General features: G+C 41.1%; 1 protein-coding gene across 4 annotated transcripts; it reads left to right on the top strand.

The window, feature by feature from the left end:
• Window positions 1-23: 23 nt before the first annotated feature.
• On the top strand, window positions 24-19,974 carry C12H9orf43 (chromosome 12 C9orf43 homolog). 4 transcript variants are annotated; one of them, XM_077306038.1, is made up of 12 exons: window positions 24-131; window positions 6,773-6,978; window positions 8,040-8,208; window positions 11,543-11,678; window positions 12,991-13,124; window positions 13,387-13,465; window positions 15,539-15,648; window positions 15,980-16,157; window positions 17,708-17,768; window positions 17,870-18,012; window positions 18,541-18,664; window positions 19,596-19,974. In XM_077306038.1, the coding sequence occupies exons 2-12, from the start codon at window positions 6,816-6,818 to the stop codon at window positions 19,844-19,846; spliced, it is 1,548 nt and encodes a 515-aa protein (XP_077162153.1). In that variant the 5' UTR covers window positions 24-131; window positions 6,773-6,815; the 3' UTR covers window positions 19,847-19,974. The 4 variants fall into 4 exon arrangements, with proteins under 4 accessions (XP_077162153.1, XP_077162157.1, XP_077162156.1 ...); XM_077306042.1 differs by having other exon boundaries at window positions 26-131; window positions 11,543-11,642; XM_077306041.1 differs by having other exon boundaries at window positions 77-214.
• The last annotated feature ends 2,072 nt before the right edge of the window (window positions 19,975-22,046 follow it).

Below are 22,046 nucleotides of genomic sequence, written 5' to 3'. Positions count from 1 at the left end.
GCGGAAGCGGAAGCTTTAGCGTCACTTTCATTTTTCTAGTTGCAGGGAAGTGCTCGGCGGAAGCTAGTGGAGAGCGTTCGGCGTTGCCTGGCAACACAAGGGAACCCTCCTAGGCCGAGGCGGGGGTCTAGGTGTGCAAGTCTTTAGATGTTGCTGGGACGGCGGGAAAGCAGGGGGGGAAAGGCGGGAAGAAGGCCTTGCTAGAGTATTCTATGTGAGGGCTGCCAATATTTTTCTCTTAAGTATCGAGAGAATATACTGGGATGTATGTGTGTGTGTGGAGAGGCTTCCTGAGTATAGGCTACTCTGCTGTGTTTTAGTTCTGGAACCCTTTCCGACTTCATATTAAGCAAGGTAGTTTGACGTAGGTCCAGAGTATTTTAAAGCTGCTAACTTTAATGTGGTTGCTGGAATTACAGCTCATTTCCAGACTAGATTTCAGTTCTCCTGGGGGAAATGGCTGCTTTGAAGAGTTAATTGTATGGTATACCTCAGTAAAGATTTAGCCTCTTGTGGCGCAGAGTGGTAAGTGGCAGAAATGCTGTCTGAAGCTGTCTGTCCATGAGGTTGGGAGTTCGATCCCAGCAGCCGGCTCAAGGTTGACTCAGCCTTCCATCCTTCCGAGGTCGGTAAAATGAGTACCCAGCTTGCTAGTGGGTAAAAGGGTAATGACTGGGAAAGGCACTGGCAAACCACCCCGTATTGAGTCTGCCATGAAAACGCTGGGGGGCATCACCCCAAGGGTCAGACATGACTCAGTGCTTGCACAGGGGATACTTTTACCTTTATACCTCACTAAGATCCTCCCCAAGCTTCAACTCCAAATCTCGAGGAATTTCCCAAATTGGAGACAGGGACTCGGAGTGTTTACAGAGCTCTTTTTGTCTTACTCACGAGCAGCTTTGCAGTAGACTCTGTTGTTGATGCCTACGCTGCCATGGAGCTTGCAAGGATCTTGGTTCTCTCACTCATACCCTACCTCATAGGCTTGTGAAAGTTACGTGGAGAAGGAAAGAACCATCTGTACCTTTAGTGATACTTGAGGGATGAGCAGCATAAATATCCGATAGCTTATTAAAAATATTTGTCTGAAATAGGCTAGTGAATACAGTGCTGGAAAACCTGGGTTCAGATTCTTGTTAAGCTTGCTAATTGATATTGAGCTGGACTGGCATGAATTTGGAACAGAGTACACCCTGATTCAAGAAGAGTAGGTTAAAATTCCAGTAAACAAAGTAAATGAATCTTTTGAGAGGAAAGGATTTTTCTGTACACCACATGCACACACGGGCATGTGAGACCCTGAGTGGTGATGCCTTTTATTTAGAAATCAAAGCACCCTTAAGAGTGACAAATCAACTGAATCTAGGTCAGTGGTATGAACTTGTTTTGGATGGAGGCATGCTTTCCTTAGAAAATCTACTGGACTCAACCTTATTCTTGCACTTCTATGCAATGACTGTGCCCTGCTTCCATTTTTGGTTGGTAGCTGACTTCATACTCTACTTGAATACAGAGATCTGATAGTTGTCATTCATGCTTTGTGACCTCTAAGCTATGGAAAATCACGTTATGTGGGGCTGGTCATGAAGATGATTTTGATTTAGAATGCTGCAGCTGAATTAAATTTGGAGTATAAGCAGATATCCTCATGTTACACTTGTGCTGCCCCAACTGTACTGGCGAACAATTCAAAGTGCTGGTTATGGTCTATAACATGCAAACAGCTACTTTTATTGACTACTTTCTCTCATTTGAGCTTCTCTCACAGTTGAGATTGGCAGATGTGGCTTTCAGTTCTGTTTTGTGTGGTGCTGTACTTAGAGAGAGTAGATTCACACTATTCCTGCTGACAAAGCTGATTCATTTCATTTGGACTTTGACTAATAAGAGTCTGCATCATTGTTTTGATTTGTTTTAATGATTTGATCTCTGTTGTCTATCTGCTGTTCGATTTTAGATATTGACATTTAGTTTTATTGTAAGGTTATGCTATGACGAGGGTTATGCTGGTGCATGCTTGGAACTGGATCTGTTTTTACTACTTTATGGCCTTTTTGTTCAGTGTGTTGGAGCCCCAGTGAAACAGAACAAAAATGCCATTAATAATCAGTGGTTTTGTCTTACTTTCCTGGTCTTCTCAAGCCATGAGTTCATCTATAGTTCTTGTTCTTGTTTCCATCCAGAAGCAATGTTGAGTCAAGCTGCAGTTGTCACATGAAAGAAAATTTCTGCACTATCCTTGGGTAACACTTTTGGGAAAACACTCAATAACACATATTTTGATTCACATGCAAATTTACATTTCAGCATAGTTTGCAGTTTAGCATGAACTTTTATCCCAATTTTTAAAATCAGTTTACAATTCCACCACATTTCATAGAAAAACCCTACCATTACATGGCATTTCCAATATTTTCCATGTTTGACTGGACATTTTGCAGATACATTTAGGGGTCAAAGACTGCCTAAAAACATTTTAAACCAATTTTCCCATAAAGCCTGACATATTGTTAGTTTCACAGTTTTGTCCAACAAGTATTCCCAGTCTTCCATTGCAATGGATTGTTCAAAATTCTGCATCCACTGTATCATACAGTTTTTCACTTGTTCTGTTTCAGTTTCATAAGAAAGTAGTAGTTTGTAGATTCTACCCGAAAGGTGCAGCTTATGCTGGATAATCATACTTTCAAAATCAGTTAGCTCTCTTAGCTTTGCATTAGAGTCCTTTAATTCTTCTTTCATCATTGATACCCATTGTATGTATACAAACCAATTGGTTGTTTTCCCCTCTTGTAGTTCTTGCCAGCTTTTCATTTTCCTTTGTTCATCAACCAGATCTTGGATGCAAAAGAGTTCCACAGTTCCATCTTTGGATAATTATCTTCAATGTGGAAGAGCTAAGGCTTATCCTTTCTCTGCATTTTGTCCAGATCTTAATAAAATTATTTCTCCAAATTTGTTGTTGGCCTTCTTTTTGGTCAGAGTCCACCTTACATGGCCATAGTAATCTATGTAGCTACACCACTGAATTTCTTTGAGAGGAAAGCATTTTTACCCATCTATTTTCTGGGTTTTTTATCCAATCAACACAGCAGTGTCTTGAAAGCAATTCTGAGTCTCTTGTTATTCCATATAAATGTATTAATATGGCTTTGCCAAGTTGATATAATCTTCTCATTCATTTTTATAGGTATTGTTTGGAATAAGTTCAATCAAAGTAAGACAGTCATCTTAATTGTTGCTATACTAGCTGACTATGATAGATTCAATTTGTTCCATAATTTAGGTCTCTTTTTATCTTTTGCCAAGTTTCATTGTAATTATTTTTTAGCTTACTTAAATACTCCTAGATATTTAACTTTACTAGGATTTACTTCATATCCTCTGCTATCTTGTATCTCTCTTGCTTTTGGATCCTGTCCATATATTATAATGTTTGTCTTTTTATTTATTTTATATCCCTCCTTCCTTTCAAATTAACAAAACTGACCTGAGGCAGCATTAATTGGCCAGATTTAATAAGATTCTGGTATTAATACAAGAAGACTCCAGATAATTGTTTTAAATTCTGCTCACCATTTGTTTTGCCATCTCAGAGATTGCAGCTTCTGATAGTGAGGCATCACTTGTAGACCTTCCATTCTGTTTAGAAAGTTCCCTTTACAAGGTCTCACTAACACGGATGAGGCAGTAATATGCTACTCCATACAAAAATTAAATGCATAGAAGATGCATGTCAGATTTTAGCTTAGCATACTCCCCAACATGATTGTTTTTCTTTATGTGCAGCGATTTTTTGTTGTTATGGTGAAGCATTACAATTACATTACATGAGTCTTTTAATTGCAATCTGAAGTGCTGCAACTAAAACATGTTTACTGCTTTATGAATCTGCAATAACTAGACCTGTGAATAATGAGGGGCTTTACGCACCGGGGTCTTTGTGGCAAATTGGTCACTGAATGAAAAATCGCCATTTAAAATAGTGGAATTCGTCGTTATGCATACCTGCCTTTGTAGTGGAATCCAGTTGCGTTTTGTAGCGTTTCCCACAGGCTTCCGGTCTCGGCAGAAATCGCTAGAAAGGAAGCGCTATTGCCAAGCTCGTCCCGCCCCTGGCCGTCAAGCAGCCAATGGGCAGCCGTTAGCATGCTCCCAAACAGCCCCTTTCCCTTTAAGAAAGGTTTTTTAAAAAAAAAAAAAAACAGACCCATTGCAACGAATCTGTGTAGATTCGTTGCAACGGAGAGACCCATCCAGCTGCCTAGAGTGTTTGAGCTGTCGTTTGATCGTTGCCACGCTCCCTCCGAGTGAAAAAAAAAAATCCCCCCCCCCCTCTCACGGGCCCGATTTTCGGCTGAATGAATGTGTAAAAAATAAAGGGAAAATACATCAGCAAACGGGCTTTTCTGTGGTTTGTGCTTAGTGACTAAAGGGGAGGGACTGAAGCCAGGGAAGCATCTAAACAGAAAGAGGCTCGCTGGTGCGTTTATCCCCGCTCGCTCGGAGAAAAAAAAAATGGCGATCGCTTCGCTGGAAGATCAGAGAAGAGAGCCAGGGGGAGGGACTTTGTAGAAACCGCAACAATGTTAACGCACAGGTCTTTTTCGCTAGTGTTGCAGATTGGTTGCAGGAGTGTATCGCTTTCCGGAGAGTGAATCCACTTTTGGGGATTTCCCTGAAAGCGCTACAAGGAAGCGCTTTTTGCAGATTGGTTTCAGGTGTGTGGCAGATTGTTGACGTTGTGCAAAACAGCAAATCAGTAGCGTTTTCAATTGGCAACCATTGTGCTATTTTGAAGGCGTGCAAAAAGCCCCTGAGAATCTTGTCTTATTCCCACTGAGTACCAGTTCAAGACTTATCAAAAATAGTGAATATTGTAAAGGGTTCTTTATTACAATTCTATCTTATTCCTTTTTGAGAGGTCAAATCTGTTAAAAAGAACAGAATTTGGTACTAACATAAACTTGAGTCTTTCCATTCATCCCACTGTAGTCACGAGCTTCTCAGAGAGATCAGTCATCTCTTTACATTCCAATGTATGCTTGTTTATATGTGTGTTAACTTTGGTATTTCTGTCTGTGTAGGGAGAAAAGGAGTGAGAGATTGCTATGATTTTATTATTTAGTAATTCTTCCATTGTTTTTAATTGTAGTATTATTATTAATAATTTTATCGCCCGCCATCCCCTGAGGAATGGGGGCTGGTAACTTCATATATGTAATTTATGTATAAACAATAAAATACACAAAAAAAGAATAAAGCAATAAACAAGCAATTAAATTTTACATTGACCCACAACTGTTTACTCATGGCTGTCAAATGCTAGCCTAAATGCATTAATACCGGCCCAGACTGTAGGTCTAATGTCTCTTTAAAAGTCACATTTATTTCTTTAAAATACCTTGGCAGGTCATAGCCGGTGGTGATTGAGGCAGTTTATAATAAAAACAATGTAATGACAGAATTAAACCAGTATTGGAAAAGACAAATGAAAAATTAAATTCCCTGAGAGGCCAGCAGTGGCAGATAACCTTTGAACATCGCTTGCCTTGAAACTGCTATGGAATTTCCATAAGCTGGCAGCATTTGCTGCTGCTATCAAGATACATAGCAGCCCTAAATAAAGATAAAGGAACTAAAAATTTCAAGGAAGCCCATACACCTATAAATTCAACTTATTCTGCAACAAAAGCCAGCATGGAACAAATCATTATATTAATCAATTGATAAATGAGGGAAAATAACTAGTAGAGCAGCCCTGAGCAGAGTTACCTACTTCCCAAATACATAGAAAGGTTTAACTTTATCTGGTGCTTGAAAAGGTTAAACATCAGATGAAGCAGGTATGGGGAGGGAGTTCTAGACATGGGATGATGTATCTGAGAAAGCTCTTGCTAGTTTATATTGTGGGATCCCTGTGAAACGGACCTTCAAGAGGGCATTCTCCATTTATCAGAATCGTCTTGATAGCACAACAGAGAAGAGCTGATATCAGTGCCCTGTTTATGAAACAAAGCATAAAGGCCTTTAGAGATCAGTATCAATACTGTGAAGATATCAGGTAGATGATGTCAGCTGTTAAGGGAAAACTGGTATAACATGTTTTACAGGTGGTATGTGACTGCTAAGTTGCTGGGTAAAATATCTGGGAATTCTGATACAAAATGTTGGAAATGTAAAGAAAAGGTTAGATCCTTTTATCATATGTGGTGGACATGTAAAAAGATGCAATTAAAAAAAAAAAAGGATTCATGATATCTTAGAAGGTATGTTGAAAGTTAAATTCCCAGTTCGTCCTGAATTTATGTTACTGAGTGTGTTACCGGAGAGTGTTTCTTGGAAAGCTGGCGATTTCTTATTCTGTGCAACAACTGCGGCAAGGTTGGTGGTAGCTAGGTTTTGGAAACATCGGGATACACCAAAAGTTCTGGATTGGTTCGAGAAATTGGGAGAGTTGGCTAAAATGGCGAAGCTCACAAGTTTAGTGAACAATTGTCCTGCTGATGAAATCCGGGTACTCTGGAACTATTACATCGATTATTTAGGTAGTTAGTTAATGAATGTATTAGAAAACAACAAGGCATAATTGTAAACTATGTCTCATGTATTTTTTCCTGTTCTATCTTTTCTATGTAAACTTCCATAAAAGCTGATTCACCTGCAAAACAAACAAACAAACAAAATCAGTGCTGGGGTTGTTATTGATCAGTAATCTATTCATTTTGTAAAACTTGCATATTCCTGGTTCATATTCTTCCTTGTACAGAGTATTTTCAGACTGCTCCTTAACCCAAGAAAGAGCTGCAGAAATGGTGACCACAGACATCAACCAGTGGGATGAAACCATTTGCAATATGATTGCGTGCCAACACCCGCCATGCTGGGAGGCGATGCAGAGGATTGAAAAGGGGCAGCCACGGACCCTTATTAAAAACTTTAACGTGATTGAGAGACGTTTTCCAGAAATTGAAGGTAAGCAGGGATTCAACTGGAAAGGAATCAACAATGTACCTGAGGCATTTATTTGGTAGGAAATAAATGATAGGCCACATTGGTCACGTTTGAACTCCACAACATATGAAGCTGCCATATATCAAATGAGACTGTTTGTCTAGCTCTGTAGTTTAAATGGCAGTGCCCCCCACTCCCAATGGTCTCAGGATTAGAAAGATAATCTTTCTTATCACTTGCATCCTGAGACTTGATACCTTGAGTGTTCTGTGTGGAAAGCCGGTGACCTGCTACTGAGCTCCTCCCCTTCATCAGTTATGAGCCTGCTGAATTATAGTGGACATATTGGAGGGGGGCAATAATGGGGCACTCCATATTTCCAAAGCTGTTGCTGTCTGGCACATTAGTATTTCTGATTTCAGACTGAATACAACCTGGTGCATCGGAGCAGGTATTCAGGGAACTTGACAGGTGAAGTGAGGCCAAGGTAGATTAGCAGATTATGGGTAGACATTGTAGGTCATGGATAAAGTCTGGCAGGATCCAGGTTCCCTTTCTTGGATGCAAACCTCAGATAGAACCTGTTTAATTAAGCCTTGAGTCTAACTACCGTATGTTTTATTTTGGTAGTTGTATTTCTGTGGGGAAAACTCAAAAGGAAACTTGTGGCATCCTGAAGGCTTTCAAGGCTGAGAACTGGTTGCAGCTGATTCACAGGATGAAATGGGCTCTTGTCCAAAAACGTTCATTTTTAAGCTGCTACAAGTCACCATTTGGGCTTTGCTGTAACAGATTGAGATATCCCTGTTAAGTGGTGCAGTGTTATAAACATACAGCCCAGATTTTAAAATCTGACACTTTTGAGGAACGTAGAAGTAAAATTGCTTTTTAGCCTCTTCTTTGTTGCATGTTCTTCTTAGCTTTTTTGGAATCCAAAGGAATTGAAAATAAGAGGGAGAAGTATATTGATAAAAGATGCTATTTTCTTAAAACAGAGACAAACAATATATGTGAAATGAAAAGCTTTCCCTGTCTGCATATCTTGTACAATTATTTGTGTTTGACAGCTGTTTCTGTTTCAGATGAACTGCCAACACTGAAAATTTTCAACCTCCCACTCAATTATTCTTATAGAAGAAGGATCAAGCATGCTAGAAGTTCTAGCTCCATCATCAGCATCAAAGATAGTAGTAACTATCCTACAAGTCCAACAATGATTGAGGCTTTTGTCCCCCCTATATCTGTACTGAGGTCAGTACTTTCAGATCTGTCTTTTCCTCACACATTTGTGCTTCTATGTTAGGGCTTTGGATTTGTATTATTTGACAAGTGCATGGGTACAGTTCCCAACTGCCTGGAGAAAAAAAAATGGCATGACCAATTAATGGAAGCTTAGTGGGATGTTATTTAGGACACCTCCTAAATAACATCCCACTAAGCTTCCATTAATTGGTCATGCCATGTTATGTACTTCCATGCCAAGAAAAGATTCAGCCACCGATTTTTACACTTTAAATCTCCATTAAAGAGAAATGGTGTTTTACTCCAGATCTTTTGGCAACATGATACAAAGTTTTGCTGTACACTTCCCAGTAAATTAAGCCTAGGTTGCAGAGCTTGTCCATATATATATCTTTAAACCGTCCCAAGGCGCGGGGCGCCGCGGACAAAATAATTCAGTAAGGGCTGTCGGGAAGGAGTTAGGGCGGGCCCAGTTCGGGATAAAAACTCGGACCTGCGGCCGGGAGAAGCCCCGGCAATTCTCTGCCCTCCGAGGGCTGCTCATTTATATATATATGTAAATGCAAACTTAAATGGACTCCGGGGAATGGTAGAGGACAGGAAGGCCTGGAGGATCATTGTCCATGGGGTCGCGATGGGTCGGACACTACTTTTGCACCTAACAACAACAAAATATATATAAAACTAACAATATATACACACACATACATATATAATATATATATATTTCAATTATGAATTGGTATAATTAATTCATACTGTTTTTATAAGCCGTGCAAATTACATTGTTGCCAACCAGTTGCCAATCTGTTAACCTGCTTTTCATCTTCAGTCTTCTGCACAGTCCTACATTGCCGTTGCACAAAGGCTCTGTTGCAGCTACTCTGGCATTTCTTTAACACTTCAAGGGGAGCCCCTCCCCTGTAGAGCTCACTAGAGGCCATCTTAATTTAAAAAAAAAATTAATGCCGTCTTCCCACCTATCGGTCATGTGTTCTGCAGGGATTAGCCTCTCCCTTCCTTCAGTCCTTTCTTCACCACTGCATTGTGGGGATGTGTTCAACTCAGACGTGGTTCTCATGAGTTTTCTTGAAGTTTTCTTTGCTTCCTGGGGATTCTTCCCTCTTTGGGAAATGTCTCAAAAGCCTTTGTTTAAAAAACTGTACCCAGTGCAGTACAAAAATAACCTGTTCTCTGCATTTTATGCTTGGTTGAGTCCCGTAATACAGCCATGTGCAAGATTTGCCTCCAATTTAGCACAGAAGCCCACTTATGGGAGCAAGCAGTCTCTTGCTTTGATAGTGAGACAATGAAAAAATCTGCCCCAGCAGAGCACAGTCAGCCCTTTCTTTTGAAATCACCAGTTAGAACTGATCAACTTGCATGCCGGTCACTGAGCATCTCTGTTCCATCAGTTCTGGGGAAGGAACTGCAGTGTCAGATCTGACCACCTGTCATTTCAGCTAAGCGGTGTGTATTGGTACCCCCACCTTAAAAAGCCCATTCCAAATCCTAACATAAGGAGACCATCATTCAAACTCCAAGCTATTCCCAGAATTAATTAACTCATTGGTTCCAGCCATAACTGCCTTAGGTTCTAACAAATGGAAGTCTTCCCAGCACAAACACATTCTCAACTCATGTTTAGCAGCATTTGAGTCTCTAGGTTCTTGTAACTTGGGACCCTTGTATTTCAAGGTCACAGTTTTTGGTTGTGATCATGTCAGCCAGGAGAGTGGAAGAGGTGGCAGCTTTGAGGGCTGTATGTCCATTTATTAAAATTCCAGAATAGCTATGTAGTGCTGAGACCCAGTTTATGTTTTTTACCTAAGGTAGTCTCGAGTTTCCACCTTGCTCAGGACATTGTCCTTCCAATATTATTTCCATCCCTTACCTCAGAGGCTGAAAAAAAGCTACATTCCTGAGATGTGAGGAGGTCTTTATGTCAGAGTGCTCGACTTCAGTCAAGTAAAACTTCTATTTCAGAAAGTCTCTTTATTCAGAAGCATAGACATCCAACAAAGCTATAAGCAGAACTGAAGTTACACACAAGGGTTTGCATATATAAAACAAAAGCACATTCCCTTCCCTCCCTCCCATGGGAAGGTGATGACTCGGGTTTCAAAGGGAGACCAAACAATCCTACAATCTAAGTACAAAGCACAGGAAGTCATTGGGGGAGAGGTAGCTCAGTGAAGCTTTGGTGTGAGAAATGGAAATAATAAACTACAGACTAAGGAATTCAGCCCTGAGGTGCAAAGCAGAAGCAGGAATTGGGAAGTATCACAGGCTCTAATAATCAATCACAATCAATACAACAGAATTCCTCTGATTCTGACACTTTATTGTTTTGTGTAGACAGTCTCTGCACCTTTTTGTGTGCTATTCCAGTAGCTCAAGGGGGAGGCCAGCCTCATCACAGATCATTTCTAGCTATTCTGTTGGCTATTCTGTTGGGGGTATGAACAAGCCAGTCTACCATGTCCTCTGAAGCTTCAGGTGCATTCTACCGGGATACAGGCAGTGTCAGCAGCATTTTGGAGAAGCTCTTCCTTGGAGAACATCTGCTGAGCAATGATGTGGTCATTAGTGGACACCTTTGCCAAGTACTGTTTTGTGGACATGAATGTGATAAGTGATTCAGCAGTTGGCAGAGCCACGCTACACTCTTTATTCCAGTGAAACTCACCCCACTTCCAAGGTAAGGAGCCATGTAGACTCCCAATGTGGGACTGCACAGAAGATTGAAAATGAAAACAATGTGCACTTACCTGTAACTGTTGTTTATCAAGGTGTCTATTGTGCAGGCACACATTCCCCCTCCCTCCTACCCCGCTGTGAGTTCATAGGATGCAGTTACATTCATGACACTTGCAGCAGCTCAGGAGGACTCTTCCCTGCAAAGCATGTGACTGTTAGTGGGAAGACTGCCTCTAAAGAACTCTGCTGGAGAGGAACTCCCTTTGAGAGGTAAAGAAATACCAGTGTAGCTGTAAGAGAACCTTTGGTGGCTGGCTTGCATGAGTGCAGTCCCAATGTGTGACTGCACAGAAGACACCATGACGAACAACCTAATGACTGAGTAGCTCTAAAGGATCCTAGTCTAGAAGCAACCCCAACAACGGGAATCTATCTACCAGAAAGTTCACCTGTGCAAGTCTTGTTGGGATGAACTGGAGGCACACAAGAATGAGGCACTGATTTTGTGCAGCCCTTGTACATTTCAGTCCGGCTTGTGCAAATAAAACTGAACAGTAGTGAGTATTTATTAGGCAGAAGTTCTGTCCATTGCATATGGTCCGCTTGAGCTTTTCAGCATTTTCTTTTCATTTTCATATTTCAGTTCTGAAAGAAATCCCTTCCCAGGGCTGAATTCTAGGGTCGAGACTCACACTCCCTATTATACACCAGTAAGCCTCACCTCTTTAAAACAAGTTGAAAAAGTAAGTTCAACAATCTGCTGGGGAAAGGTGTTTGGGGTAGGTACAGCTCCTGAGTTTCTGTACAGTTTCTTTTAACTCCCAGATTATATCACTTTAGCTAGGGCTTCCTCAGATCTACAACTTTATTATAACCTTTATTTGTTCCATTTATATCCTGGTTTGTTTGTTTTTTGTCTCAATGGGAATGAACATGATATCTAAATAACAATGAAAGTTTGCTTGCTGATTGATTTATTGGTCAGTTATAGTTAAATTACCTTGCATATTCTGTAATATCACTGTAGGCATGCTTCCAGATAAAATGCATTTTAATAAGTTGGCATTAATAAGTTGCCAACCAGAAGCCCCATAATCTGCACTAATAGAAAACCGGACCACAGTGCAGACAGACCAAACTGTTGTTTGTTATTCAGTACTGTTGTTATATCACACTGTTTGTTGTTGTTGTTATTAAGTACTGTTGTTATATTACACTGTTTGATACATGTTTCACTGTTAAATAAGTTTTATATTGAATGTTCATTGTACTGTACTGCATATGAGAGTTATAATGTAAACCGTCCTGAGCCAAAAGAGATGGTGATATATAAATATAATAAATAAATAAAAAGGAAGATAGTTTTCAGTGGTTAATTCTTCATACCCCGTTAATGCTATTTCAAAATGTAAATAGCCTCAAGTGAAATGTCAACCCTTCTGATTCAAATTTACTTTAATATGCTAAAATTGAGTCCCTGATCAGTCCCTGTCTGATCTCTATGAATTAGTTGATTATTCTGGTTCCATGCCAGAATCAGGGCCTTTGACCTGAGAACATTATATTTTAAGTGGTTATCGATGTTTAGTCAATAGGAGTTAAATGTCAGGAGATCTGCCAAGACCCTGTCAGAGCTTGGGGAAGATATCCCTCCTGCTGAAGGCAGAGATGTGCTTCTAAAAACTGCATTTCAAAGACTGTAAGCTGTCTACGAATGAAGCTACTTGGTGTGCAGGATTTGTCTAGGCATTTGAAATGGGATAGTAGTTCTGTTTGTGTATTTATAAAAAGGCAAATATTACTGAGACACCATATTTTTCCATTTGTCCAAAGAAAATAGCTCGCTCTGGAACTTCATTGCACGTGTGTGTGTGTGTATGTGTGTAATTCACAGACATGTCACTTGGGGAGTTTATAGCATTCCCTCCCTACCCTGAGAAATAAATAAGTCAGGCAGGGCAGAATTGTCAGGTGTCATATCATGCATTTAGATTACTTTAAAAATTTAAACGGTGATCTTTTTGAGCTCTTTCAAAGCAACTGACTATAGGTTTTCCTTATGAGTATTTCTTCCCTATCGCCCTATGCTAGATACAGGTGACAGATCTCAGTGAACTTGTGGCACCCAAGCTGGGTTACCAGCCTACCTATGGGAACTTGATTGTGAGGTGGATCCCAGATATACGGCATAAATTATTGCAGAGTGAGAGGCCATCCGCAAGAACGTAAGTACCTTACTGCATACTCAACATCACACAATATGCACTGAAAACAGCTCTCCCTCTAATTGAGATCTCATACCAGTATAAAACTGAGAGCAAAGGATTCCCTTCATTGCCAACAAATCCAGCATAGTGTCATTACAAATATAGAGAGCCTCACCCTGTTAACTCCCACAGGTATTGTTTGCAATTACCTCTAAAATAATCCCTGTAATTCTCACTGAAGAGCCAAAAGAAGTCAACGGTATAGCTTTTCTTTGTTTAGACGGACTCCTGCACAACGAATGTGTGTGAAAGACCTTGCTTTGGAAAGCCTCCTGTCTATTAAGAACGGCACCGAGACTGTAAGTTTTCCTGTATAGATTCTTCTCCTTCCTGCTGCTGGATTTAGGAATCATCTGAAAATAGAATCACCTTTTAAACAAAATGTAGCTGTAAGGAAGGGCGGTATAAAAATAAAAGAAATAACTAAATAAAATAGTTTGCTTCTGTGCCTTTATGTAATAGCAGCCTGATACTTCAAGATTTTGCATATGAAGTTTTTCCTGATATGAAGTGCTTGAAACAGCTTTAGCTGCTGTAGGCTTGGAAATCCAACTCTACCTATAGTTGATGACTGAGTAACAGAAATCCTAGAGTTTACTCCTTGGGACCTGTAACACATACATATACATACTTATGTATGCCATGTGGAATGCCTTTCTGGGGTGCTTTGATGACAACTCTAGTGCTTCACAGAAACAGGTGTCATATCTTGCATTTAGATGACTTGAAAAATTTAAACTGTAATATTTTTGAGCTCTTTCAAAGCAACTTGACTATAGGTTTTCCTTACCAGTATGTCTTCCCTATCGCCCTATGCTAGATACAGGTGAGAGATCTCAGTGAACTGGGACCAGAGCCCCGTTCTAGAATTGGAGTGGGCTGTGTCTCATAACCAGTCAATGGGAGAGGGAGGTGACTGTTGACAGCCCAGGGGCCCCTGGAATAGTCTTCCATTTCCTTGTCAGAGAAATACTGAAAGGAGATAGAAGTGATTCTCTTATACAAGAGTAGCTCTCTTACTGCTTCCTTTTTAACACATCTCCCATACAGAACCCAGAGATATCACCAGCTCCCATTTCCTGGCTAGTGAGTTGCCAGGAGGGTGCAGAATGCAGAACTCATGTGAGAGAGCTGTGGAACACCACCTCCTGAAGAGCCATTCCCATTAGGAAATGGGAGATCATCCCAAAAGAGCAGGGCCACTGGGGCTATTTCTCAGGTTCTTTGTTGGAATAGACGGGTCAATAGCCTCTCATTGGTGGTAGACTTGCTACTGGGCTGTGCACCTTGGCTGGTGCTCCACCATGCTGGCCACTGATACCAATCTTGATTATGATAGACTATCTCTTGCTGCCTCACTTTTTCTTCCCTATCCCTTCGTCCCTTCACCTTTCCTTTTTCCTCTTTTTTTTCTCCTGTTGCTCTTGACTTACTTCTCTAGATTAGCGATCCCCAACCTGTGGGCCGCAGACCACATGTGGTCCTTCGACTAATTGGAGGTGGGCCCTGAAGGACGCCTTCTCCCCCCCCTTTACTTCATCCCCCCCAGCCCTTTACAACACACTTCATTGTTGTGGCATGTCTGTATCTTGTTTTGAAGGGATATTTAAACATTACCATAGCGATCAGAGAGCGTTAGGGCAGTGGTTGAGAGTAGAGGAGTAAACTACCCCCCCCCACCGGGCCTCAGTAAAAGGCGTTGAGTGGTCCCCGGTGATAAAAAGGTTGGGGACCACTGCTCTAGATGAACACAGCACTTTGAAGTTTACAGAGATCAATAGCTATTAATAAAGGCATAGTTTAGTATTAGGATCATCCTCTCTTCTAAATAATTTTTTAGCAGCAAGATACAGTATGATTGCTTTTCTAAGTGGTTGCTTATTATTTCTTTTATGTGTTGTCATTGACGATCATGGAACATTTCAGTAAACTAAAAGTGACAAAGCTGTGTGTGGTCCTTAGAGAGTGTCAGGATGCTGTGAAATGTTATCATAATCATTGTCATGGTAACAAACGTTCTGTTATTTGCTCTCTGTCAGATGTAATTTGTAAAATATGGACTATGTCTTGTTATTTTCTAAAGATCTATATTATAGCCCATGGCGACTGCGGGAATGGAACAGAACTGAGGTGAAAAATTCGTCTTAGGCTGCTATTAGAAGTGTAGGTGTGGGACCAGTGGCTTGTTCAGAGGCCTCCAAATAAATCTTGAGCAACTTACACCCACAACTTTTCCTTCACAGTGGATGTTCTCACAGTGGATGTTCTCCCATGGGATAGTGGCAGGCATGGGGCAGGGTTTGGTGTTTAGGGTAAAAATGTGTATTTGGTTTTCTCATTTGTGTATGTATGCACTTTCCCCCTTTTGCTAGCAATGCCCTAACCTACACAACAGAAAAAAGTCAAACAAAGTTCCAACAGGAGGCCAGCCCTACCTCTTGCATCTAAGAAGGAACCCAAAGATTCCTATCAATAAAGCAAGGTTAGTCACAAGCAGCAGCTTTCCAGAGACGTACTTTGGTTAAGGGAAGAGTTTGAAAACAAATCCTGCCAGCCAAAGAACTGGGTTGGCATCCTGGCCCACTGAATTTAGTGTGACAAAGGAGCGTTGGGGAGCTCTTGGCACAGGAAGTGCCACCCTTGTCCTTTGAGGCTTTGCTAAGTTCTTTCAAACCCTGGTGAAAATACAAATACCATAATTGTGAACATTTGCATCCTTTGGAAAATGAAATTATCCCATTTCCATGCTCAGGAGTTGGGTATTTTTTAGCCCAGAACAGTGACGGTTGTGTTATGTTGGTTTTGTTCTGAAGTAGTCCTACAGACAAAGAAAGGAAGACTGTGGAAAGGCCTGCTGGGAAGAGGAAATTCTTCCCACAACAGCTGCAGCTTTCTCCCTTAGCAGACATGCAGAGGAAGAATGCCATCCATTTGGAGAACAAGAGAAGAGTGTTTCAAAGCAGCAGAGAATTCCCACTTATTGTGCAGAAGGTACCTGGTTTGTCCAGATTTGAACATAAGATAAGCGAGGACTTGGATGAGAAATTAAAAGAGAATATGTGTTAGTTTCTTTGCCGAATGTCTCATATCCAGAAATGCACATAGCATTGCAATTTTATAGCCCTCTGTAGAGTTGCGGTTAAACTGACAGGAGGCAGGCACTTTTGACTCTTTTTGTTGGATTTTGAGTCCTCCCTCCTCTCCCCGTTTAATTTATTTTCTGTTGGGGTGTTTCCAACTTTTTAAAAATGCGGTGGGACTAGTCGCCACATCTCCTTGTTGGTGTGCTGTGGTCTCTCTATAGACCTAGTTTTCAAAGGAGGCTTACCCTGTGTTTGTTAGAAGAGCTGGATTGGGCCTGACTTCATCCACCTGTCTGCTGTATTTGGTGAGCTGATATCTCAGTTCCAACTGGATGCATTTTGTGTGCCTGCACAGAAGCCATTTGAAGCATTATTTCTAGATTGGCGTAGCTCTCCATAGCCCTCTGCAGAAATAGGGTTTGTTTACCTGTACAAGGCCTTTCTTCTTTCTCCCATCCTTTCCGTAGGTATAGGGATTCTCTAGTATGTATAGGGATTTCTGGGCAGTGCAAGCAGTATTCTTTAAACAGTTTGATGTTACAATGTGCCATAGAAAATCCATGAGTATAATCCACATATTTTCAGGACATAAAATTATAACTTTATTAATGAATTGTTAATCAACCGAGCCTTCCTCTTATTGCAGGCTGGTGATGCTTTGGTTTGGTTTTCTCAATGTTTTCTCACTATCAGGCAGTTTGGTGTCTCGTGTTTACAAAAACACACTGAATTCAGGGGATTGATTGGCTGTTTTGATAAAGGATTATCATTGGCTGTATTTGGTTGTGACACAGTCTACTGATGTAACAGAATTGATTTTTGCTATCTATTCCCTGTCATGTAAGGAGATCGTAGTGTGATGAAGAGTGCCTGCACTCAAAAGCTCACACCCTGAATAAATCTTTGTTGGCCTTAAAGGTTCTGCTGGACTCTGATTTAAATGTTCTCCACATTGTGAAGTATGAACTGCTTTCTTGATCACCAAGATGCCAAGTGTTTTGTGTTTTGTGTTTTTTGTTTTGTGATGTGTATTATGAAATTATTGGGATGCATTTATGTGTATTGATGTCTAATCCCCAAACACAGGAAGAAAGATCCTCACTGATGAAATGATATTCAGATTAATGGATTTTATTTTATTTATTATATTTATATATTGCCCTCCCTGGAGGCTCAGGGTGGTTAAAAGACTGAATCTATCTTGGGAATGACCTAATAAGGAACTGTAGATGGGTTGGTGACTATGGAAACCAGGAACTTTTTGAATGGTTTGGAAGCTGGTAAAGTGGACAATAGGCAAGGCGCAATAAAAGCATATGAACTGATATAACCCATTGTTATTTAGCAAATGACACTAGGTAACAGCTTTGTTTCTGTCTTATCCATTGTGTATTGAGCTTTCTGTGATGCTGTCTGACTCAATACATTTCTCTTCTAATATCTCTCCTCTTCCTTTAGGTGCCTGTGAAAGAAAGAAGCCTAGCAAGACTCCAAAGCCAATTCCAGGTTTCTTTAGAAGGTTTGGATATATAATCCTGACTTTGTGTACTTCCTGATCTAGGGGGGTGTCCATAACATTTTCTAGAAAAAAATGACCTCCTTGTTCTGACCTTGTTTTAGGCTCTGGGGTCACAAAGCACTTTGTGTCACCTCTAGCACAGCAGCTGAGCACTACTTCTTTGACTTTCCAGACTTCAGAAGCTTGTGGCCAAAAGAGTGAAAGAGAAAACTTGCTATGCAAAACCTGGCTGCCCCAGGAATCTGTAAGTTGGCTTTTCTCAACTTTCTTTACCATTGAGAAACCCCTGAAACATTCTTCAGGCTTCAAGAAATCCTAAAAGTGGTGCGATCATGCCGAATATGTTTGGGAAGCATAGCTGTATATATGCCCATTGGGAGCCCTTCCCATTTTCACCCCCTTCAGGCCCATCATTGGCCATTTTGGGAGGAGTGGGTGGGGTCGACATGACCATATATGGTCATATCACTGATAAATGCTTCTTCCACAGAATGCTTTGAATTGTATTTTAATCTGGTAATCCTCTGGTGGACGGCCCTAATGCTGCCCATTCCCAGATCACATGAGAAGAGGTCTATTAAATCAGTCAAAATCGGTGAAAATAAAACTGTGGGTGCTGCTCAGATATGCAGCCTTGGGGTGTACCCAACTTTCCCCTCTGGTTAAGTTCCTTCAATATCTTTTACTTTCTGAGCATGCGTTTCGGAGTCCAGATGCAATCACCATTGAGGTTGTTGGCTATATAATCATTGTCTGCACTTATCCTCTCCAGTCTGCAGAGCAGGTTTACCTGCCAGAGTGTAGGCCTCAGACGTCACAAGGGGCCACTAATAGAAGGAAGGCTTCTTTGAAGTTCATGGAGTACAAAAGCAACAGAGCAAGTCTGTTCTTGGAGGGTAAGTGTGACCATCTATTACAGCACAAGGCCAAGGCAGGTGTCTTGAAAAGCCATTTGGGCAGTAAATGGAAATAGCAGCAAATAGCAGGGCAGGAGGGTTCCTAGAGGATCAGTCCATCAGCAGCTGTTGGCCATGATAGTTATGTTACTTGCAAGTTCAAATGTAGTAATGCTACTTGCTGTGTTGTGGGATCAAAAGTGGGTTAGCGTTTTTCCACTCTGGCCTATTTCTATCTGCAGGCAGTTTAACCTGCAGTAAAATCAAACCAAATAGAACTTGCAGCTCAGTTATAAACATGGACTCTGAAAACCAGAAAACCAGAAACGAACGTTCTTAAGCTCTATTAAAATTTCAGAGATACAAGACAGGGTTTGTCTCATGCCAGAATACTAGCAGAGATGCTCATAGGCACTTTTGGCTGTGGAGAGACCTCCAGAGCCTGAATGGTGACCCAGAAAAGGCCCACTCTTTAGTAGCTACCCATATTACTCAGACAAAAGGAAGGAAGAACTTAACTGATGGGCAGCTTCCTGCAGGATTAAGTGGTCTTTTAGATATCTAACTGTTCTGGGTGTTAAATCTTTACAACAGCTTTTGGAGTTTGGCTGGCGAACGGGAAAACCTGTAATCTTTTTTAACACTAGTCAATGTATTTAGCTTTCCTGTTCTGCACAAGTTGAAATTTCTGAATATTTCCAAAGTGAAATGTGACAGTTTTTGAGCCTGGATGTGTGAATCCCAACTCTCCAAGAAGGGAAGCTGCTCCTGCTCCAACCAAGGATGAGGCAAAGGCTGCAAGGCACCACGTCACTTCTGCTTCCATCAGTGATGCTGAATTTAAGAGCACTGCAGACCTCTGCTTTCAGGCATGCATGTGTGAAGGCACTGATGCTGAATGTATCCATGACTTTTTTTTTGTTTTGTCCAGGTTATGACAGCGGCATTCACCAAATGTCAAAGAGTGAGTCCAAGTATAAGCAGTATTGCAAGCAGATCATAATCCGGAAGGAGAATGCACTATCTCAGGGTGATTCCTCAACTGACATCAGAGAGCTGTGGATCAGCAAAGCAACTCAGAAATCGGAGGAGAATCTCTTCCAACCCCTTAACCCTCCTCCTCCTCCTCCCTCCCCGCTTGTCTCTGAGTGCAGCGACGACACTTCACAAGATTTTGCTTAAATCTGAGAAGGCGGGCAGGCAGGAATCTGTTGCACAAGTGGCAGCCTGCTCCAAAGGCGATTACTTCTTTTTGTACAAAGGAGGTTGGATGCTCTTCGGCTTAGAATCATTAAAATCCCACATCTTCAGTTTTGCTGCTTCTGTGGTTGTCTTTAGAAGCAAATGCCATTAGCACAGTCGTATTTGTAATAACGAGAAGGTAGGAAGAACTGCTTGTGGTAAAATGATCTCTCAGCCCCCTATTTTTACCCATCTGGAGGTCTCAGCCTGTAGTCCAGACTCACAACGCGGAGTTCGCTTCTTTGGCTTGATTTCACCTTTTATAAATAGGGTTTACTCTCCACTGTCACCAGCAGGCTACTAATAGAATTGCAGTCTAATGGCTTGAAGTAAAACTATCTGGAGAAAAAATCAGAATCCCTTTCCCAAATTAGCCAACACGGAGGTAAGGGGAAATTTTTAAAGAAATCTCACCTGTTAGAGATATTTCCAATAATACGGATGGTTCCTGCTCCTGAAATTAATTCAAAAGAAATTTTGTTTATACATCAGGAAGTTTCTGACAGAGTGGTTTCTCAGTGGAACAGGCTTCCTCGGGAGGTGGTGGGTTCTCCATCTTTGGAAATTTTTAAACAGAGGCTGGAAAGCCATTTGACGGAAAGGCTTATTCTGTGAAGGCTCAAGGGGGTGGCAGGTTACAGTGGATGAGCGATAGGGTTGTGAGTGTCCTGCACAGTGCAGGGGGTTGGGCTAGATGACCCAGGAGGTCCATCCCAACTCTATGATTCTCCCTTTTACTTTGATAAGCATGAGGCTTTTTTCCATGGTTGGGTGTGGAAAGTGCCATCAAGTCACAGTTGACATGGTAATCCCATGGAGTTTTCAAGGGAAGAGACATTCAGAGGTGGTTTGCCTCTGTGTCATGACCCTGGTATTCTTTGATGGTTTCCCATCTGAATACTAACCAAAAACTGACCGTGCTTAGCTTTTGAGATCTGACGAGAGGCTACTCTGGGCTATCCAGGTCAGCACTTTCTGTAGTTGAAAAGACTCCAGTTTCAGAAAAAGAAAAATCTTTTAGGAATATTATCAAAGAAAGGGGTACAATAAGGAAAAGTATACATTTGAACAACAAGAAACTACAGCATTTGAGCTCAGAGAAAGTGAACTAGAAATAAATTTAGCTCTCTTTCCCTAGACCTAAAACTTATAGTTTTGCTGTTAAAAAGACAGGCAAGCTTATGTTAATGGTCCCAGATTCATTTATCAGTCTCTGTTCATCTCAGTTGTACTGCTTTGCTCCATTTGGAGGTCACCTGCCATCAAAGCCTGTATCAATTTGTGCCTCCTTCAGAGTTCTCATCGAGTCTTTATTGTGTCTCCATGTTGGTTATGCAGGACCACCTAACATCAACAGTGTTTGTTCCCCTCGTCCAAGGGAGAGCTGCTGCTTCTGCAAACCCTCAAAGCCCTGTAAATTGACCAGGAAGGCGAGACTAGATCCATTTGGTCATTTTGACGCTGGACGTTCCCAATCACATACAAAGCTGTATCCTGTCTCTTGGGTTGCCTTCCTGATCTCTGCACCTTGGAAGTTAGAAGCAACTGAAAAGGTGGTGGTAGGAAACTTGACAGTTTCTTTTGACCACAGCTCTACTAAGGACATATTGAGCCTTACCCCTTGAACATTCTAGAAGTGTCAACCCAACATTCATAAAGCAAAGTGGCAAATTCTTTTTACATGAATACCTGGAAAGTGATAGCATTTTACCACATTGATGCCTCTTATTTTTATTTAATAATTTATATATATCCCACTCAACTATTCATGAGGCAGCTCACATTAAAAATAAATGCTAAAACAGCATGTAAAAATAAGCCAGAAGAACAAATACAGTGACAGGGAATAAAATGAAAGCTTCAAATTGTCGCATTAAACCTGAGCTGTAAAAACTAGCAATGAAGTCAAAGCAATAAATAACACAAAACCCTTGGTGAAATAATAATAATATTGAAACAGACTTGATCAATTTACTTGCTTCATGTATATCAGTAGGGAACCAGAGCAGCTTACCCTGTTGTCCTCTGCTTCATTTTATGCTCACAACAGTCCTGTGGGGTGAAAGAAAGTGACTGGCTCAAGGTCACTCAGTAAGCTTCCATGGCAGAGTATGGATTTGAACTTGGGTCTCCCATGACT

The sequence above is a fragment of the Paroedura picta genome, chromosome 12 (assembly GCF_049243985.1).
Source record: "Paroedura picta isolate Pp20150507F chromosome 12, Ppicta_v3.0, whole genome shotgun sequence".
In the NCBI taxonomy this organism is placed as follows: Eukaryota; Metazoa; Chordata; class Lepidosauria; order Squamata; family Gekkonidae; genus Paroedura; species Paroedura picta.
Note: the sequence above shows the minus strand (reverse complement) of the source record. Positions and strands in the feature narration are given on the sequence as shown.

Bases quoted from the DNA above. Each gene is read 5' to 3' on its own strand.
- C12H9orf43 (XM_077306038.1), top strand. From the start codon at position 6,816: ATGGTGACCACAGACATCAACCAGTGGGATGAAACCATTTGCAATATG. The intron at 8,209-11,542 runs GTCAGTACTTTC...TTCATATTTCAG, and splicing joins CCCCCTATATCTGTACTGAG to TTCTGAAAGAAATCCCTTCC. The intron at 16,158-17,707 runs GTACCTGGTTTG...CTCTTCCTTTAG, and splicing joins TCCCACTTATTGTGCAGAAG to GTGCCTGTGAAAGAAAGAAG.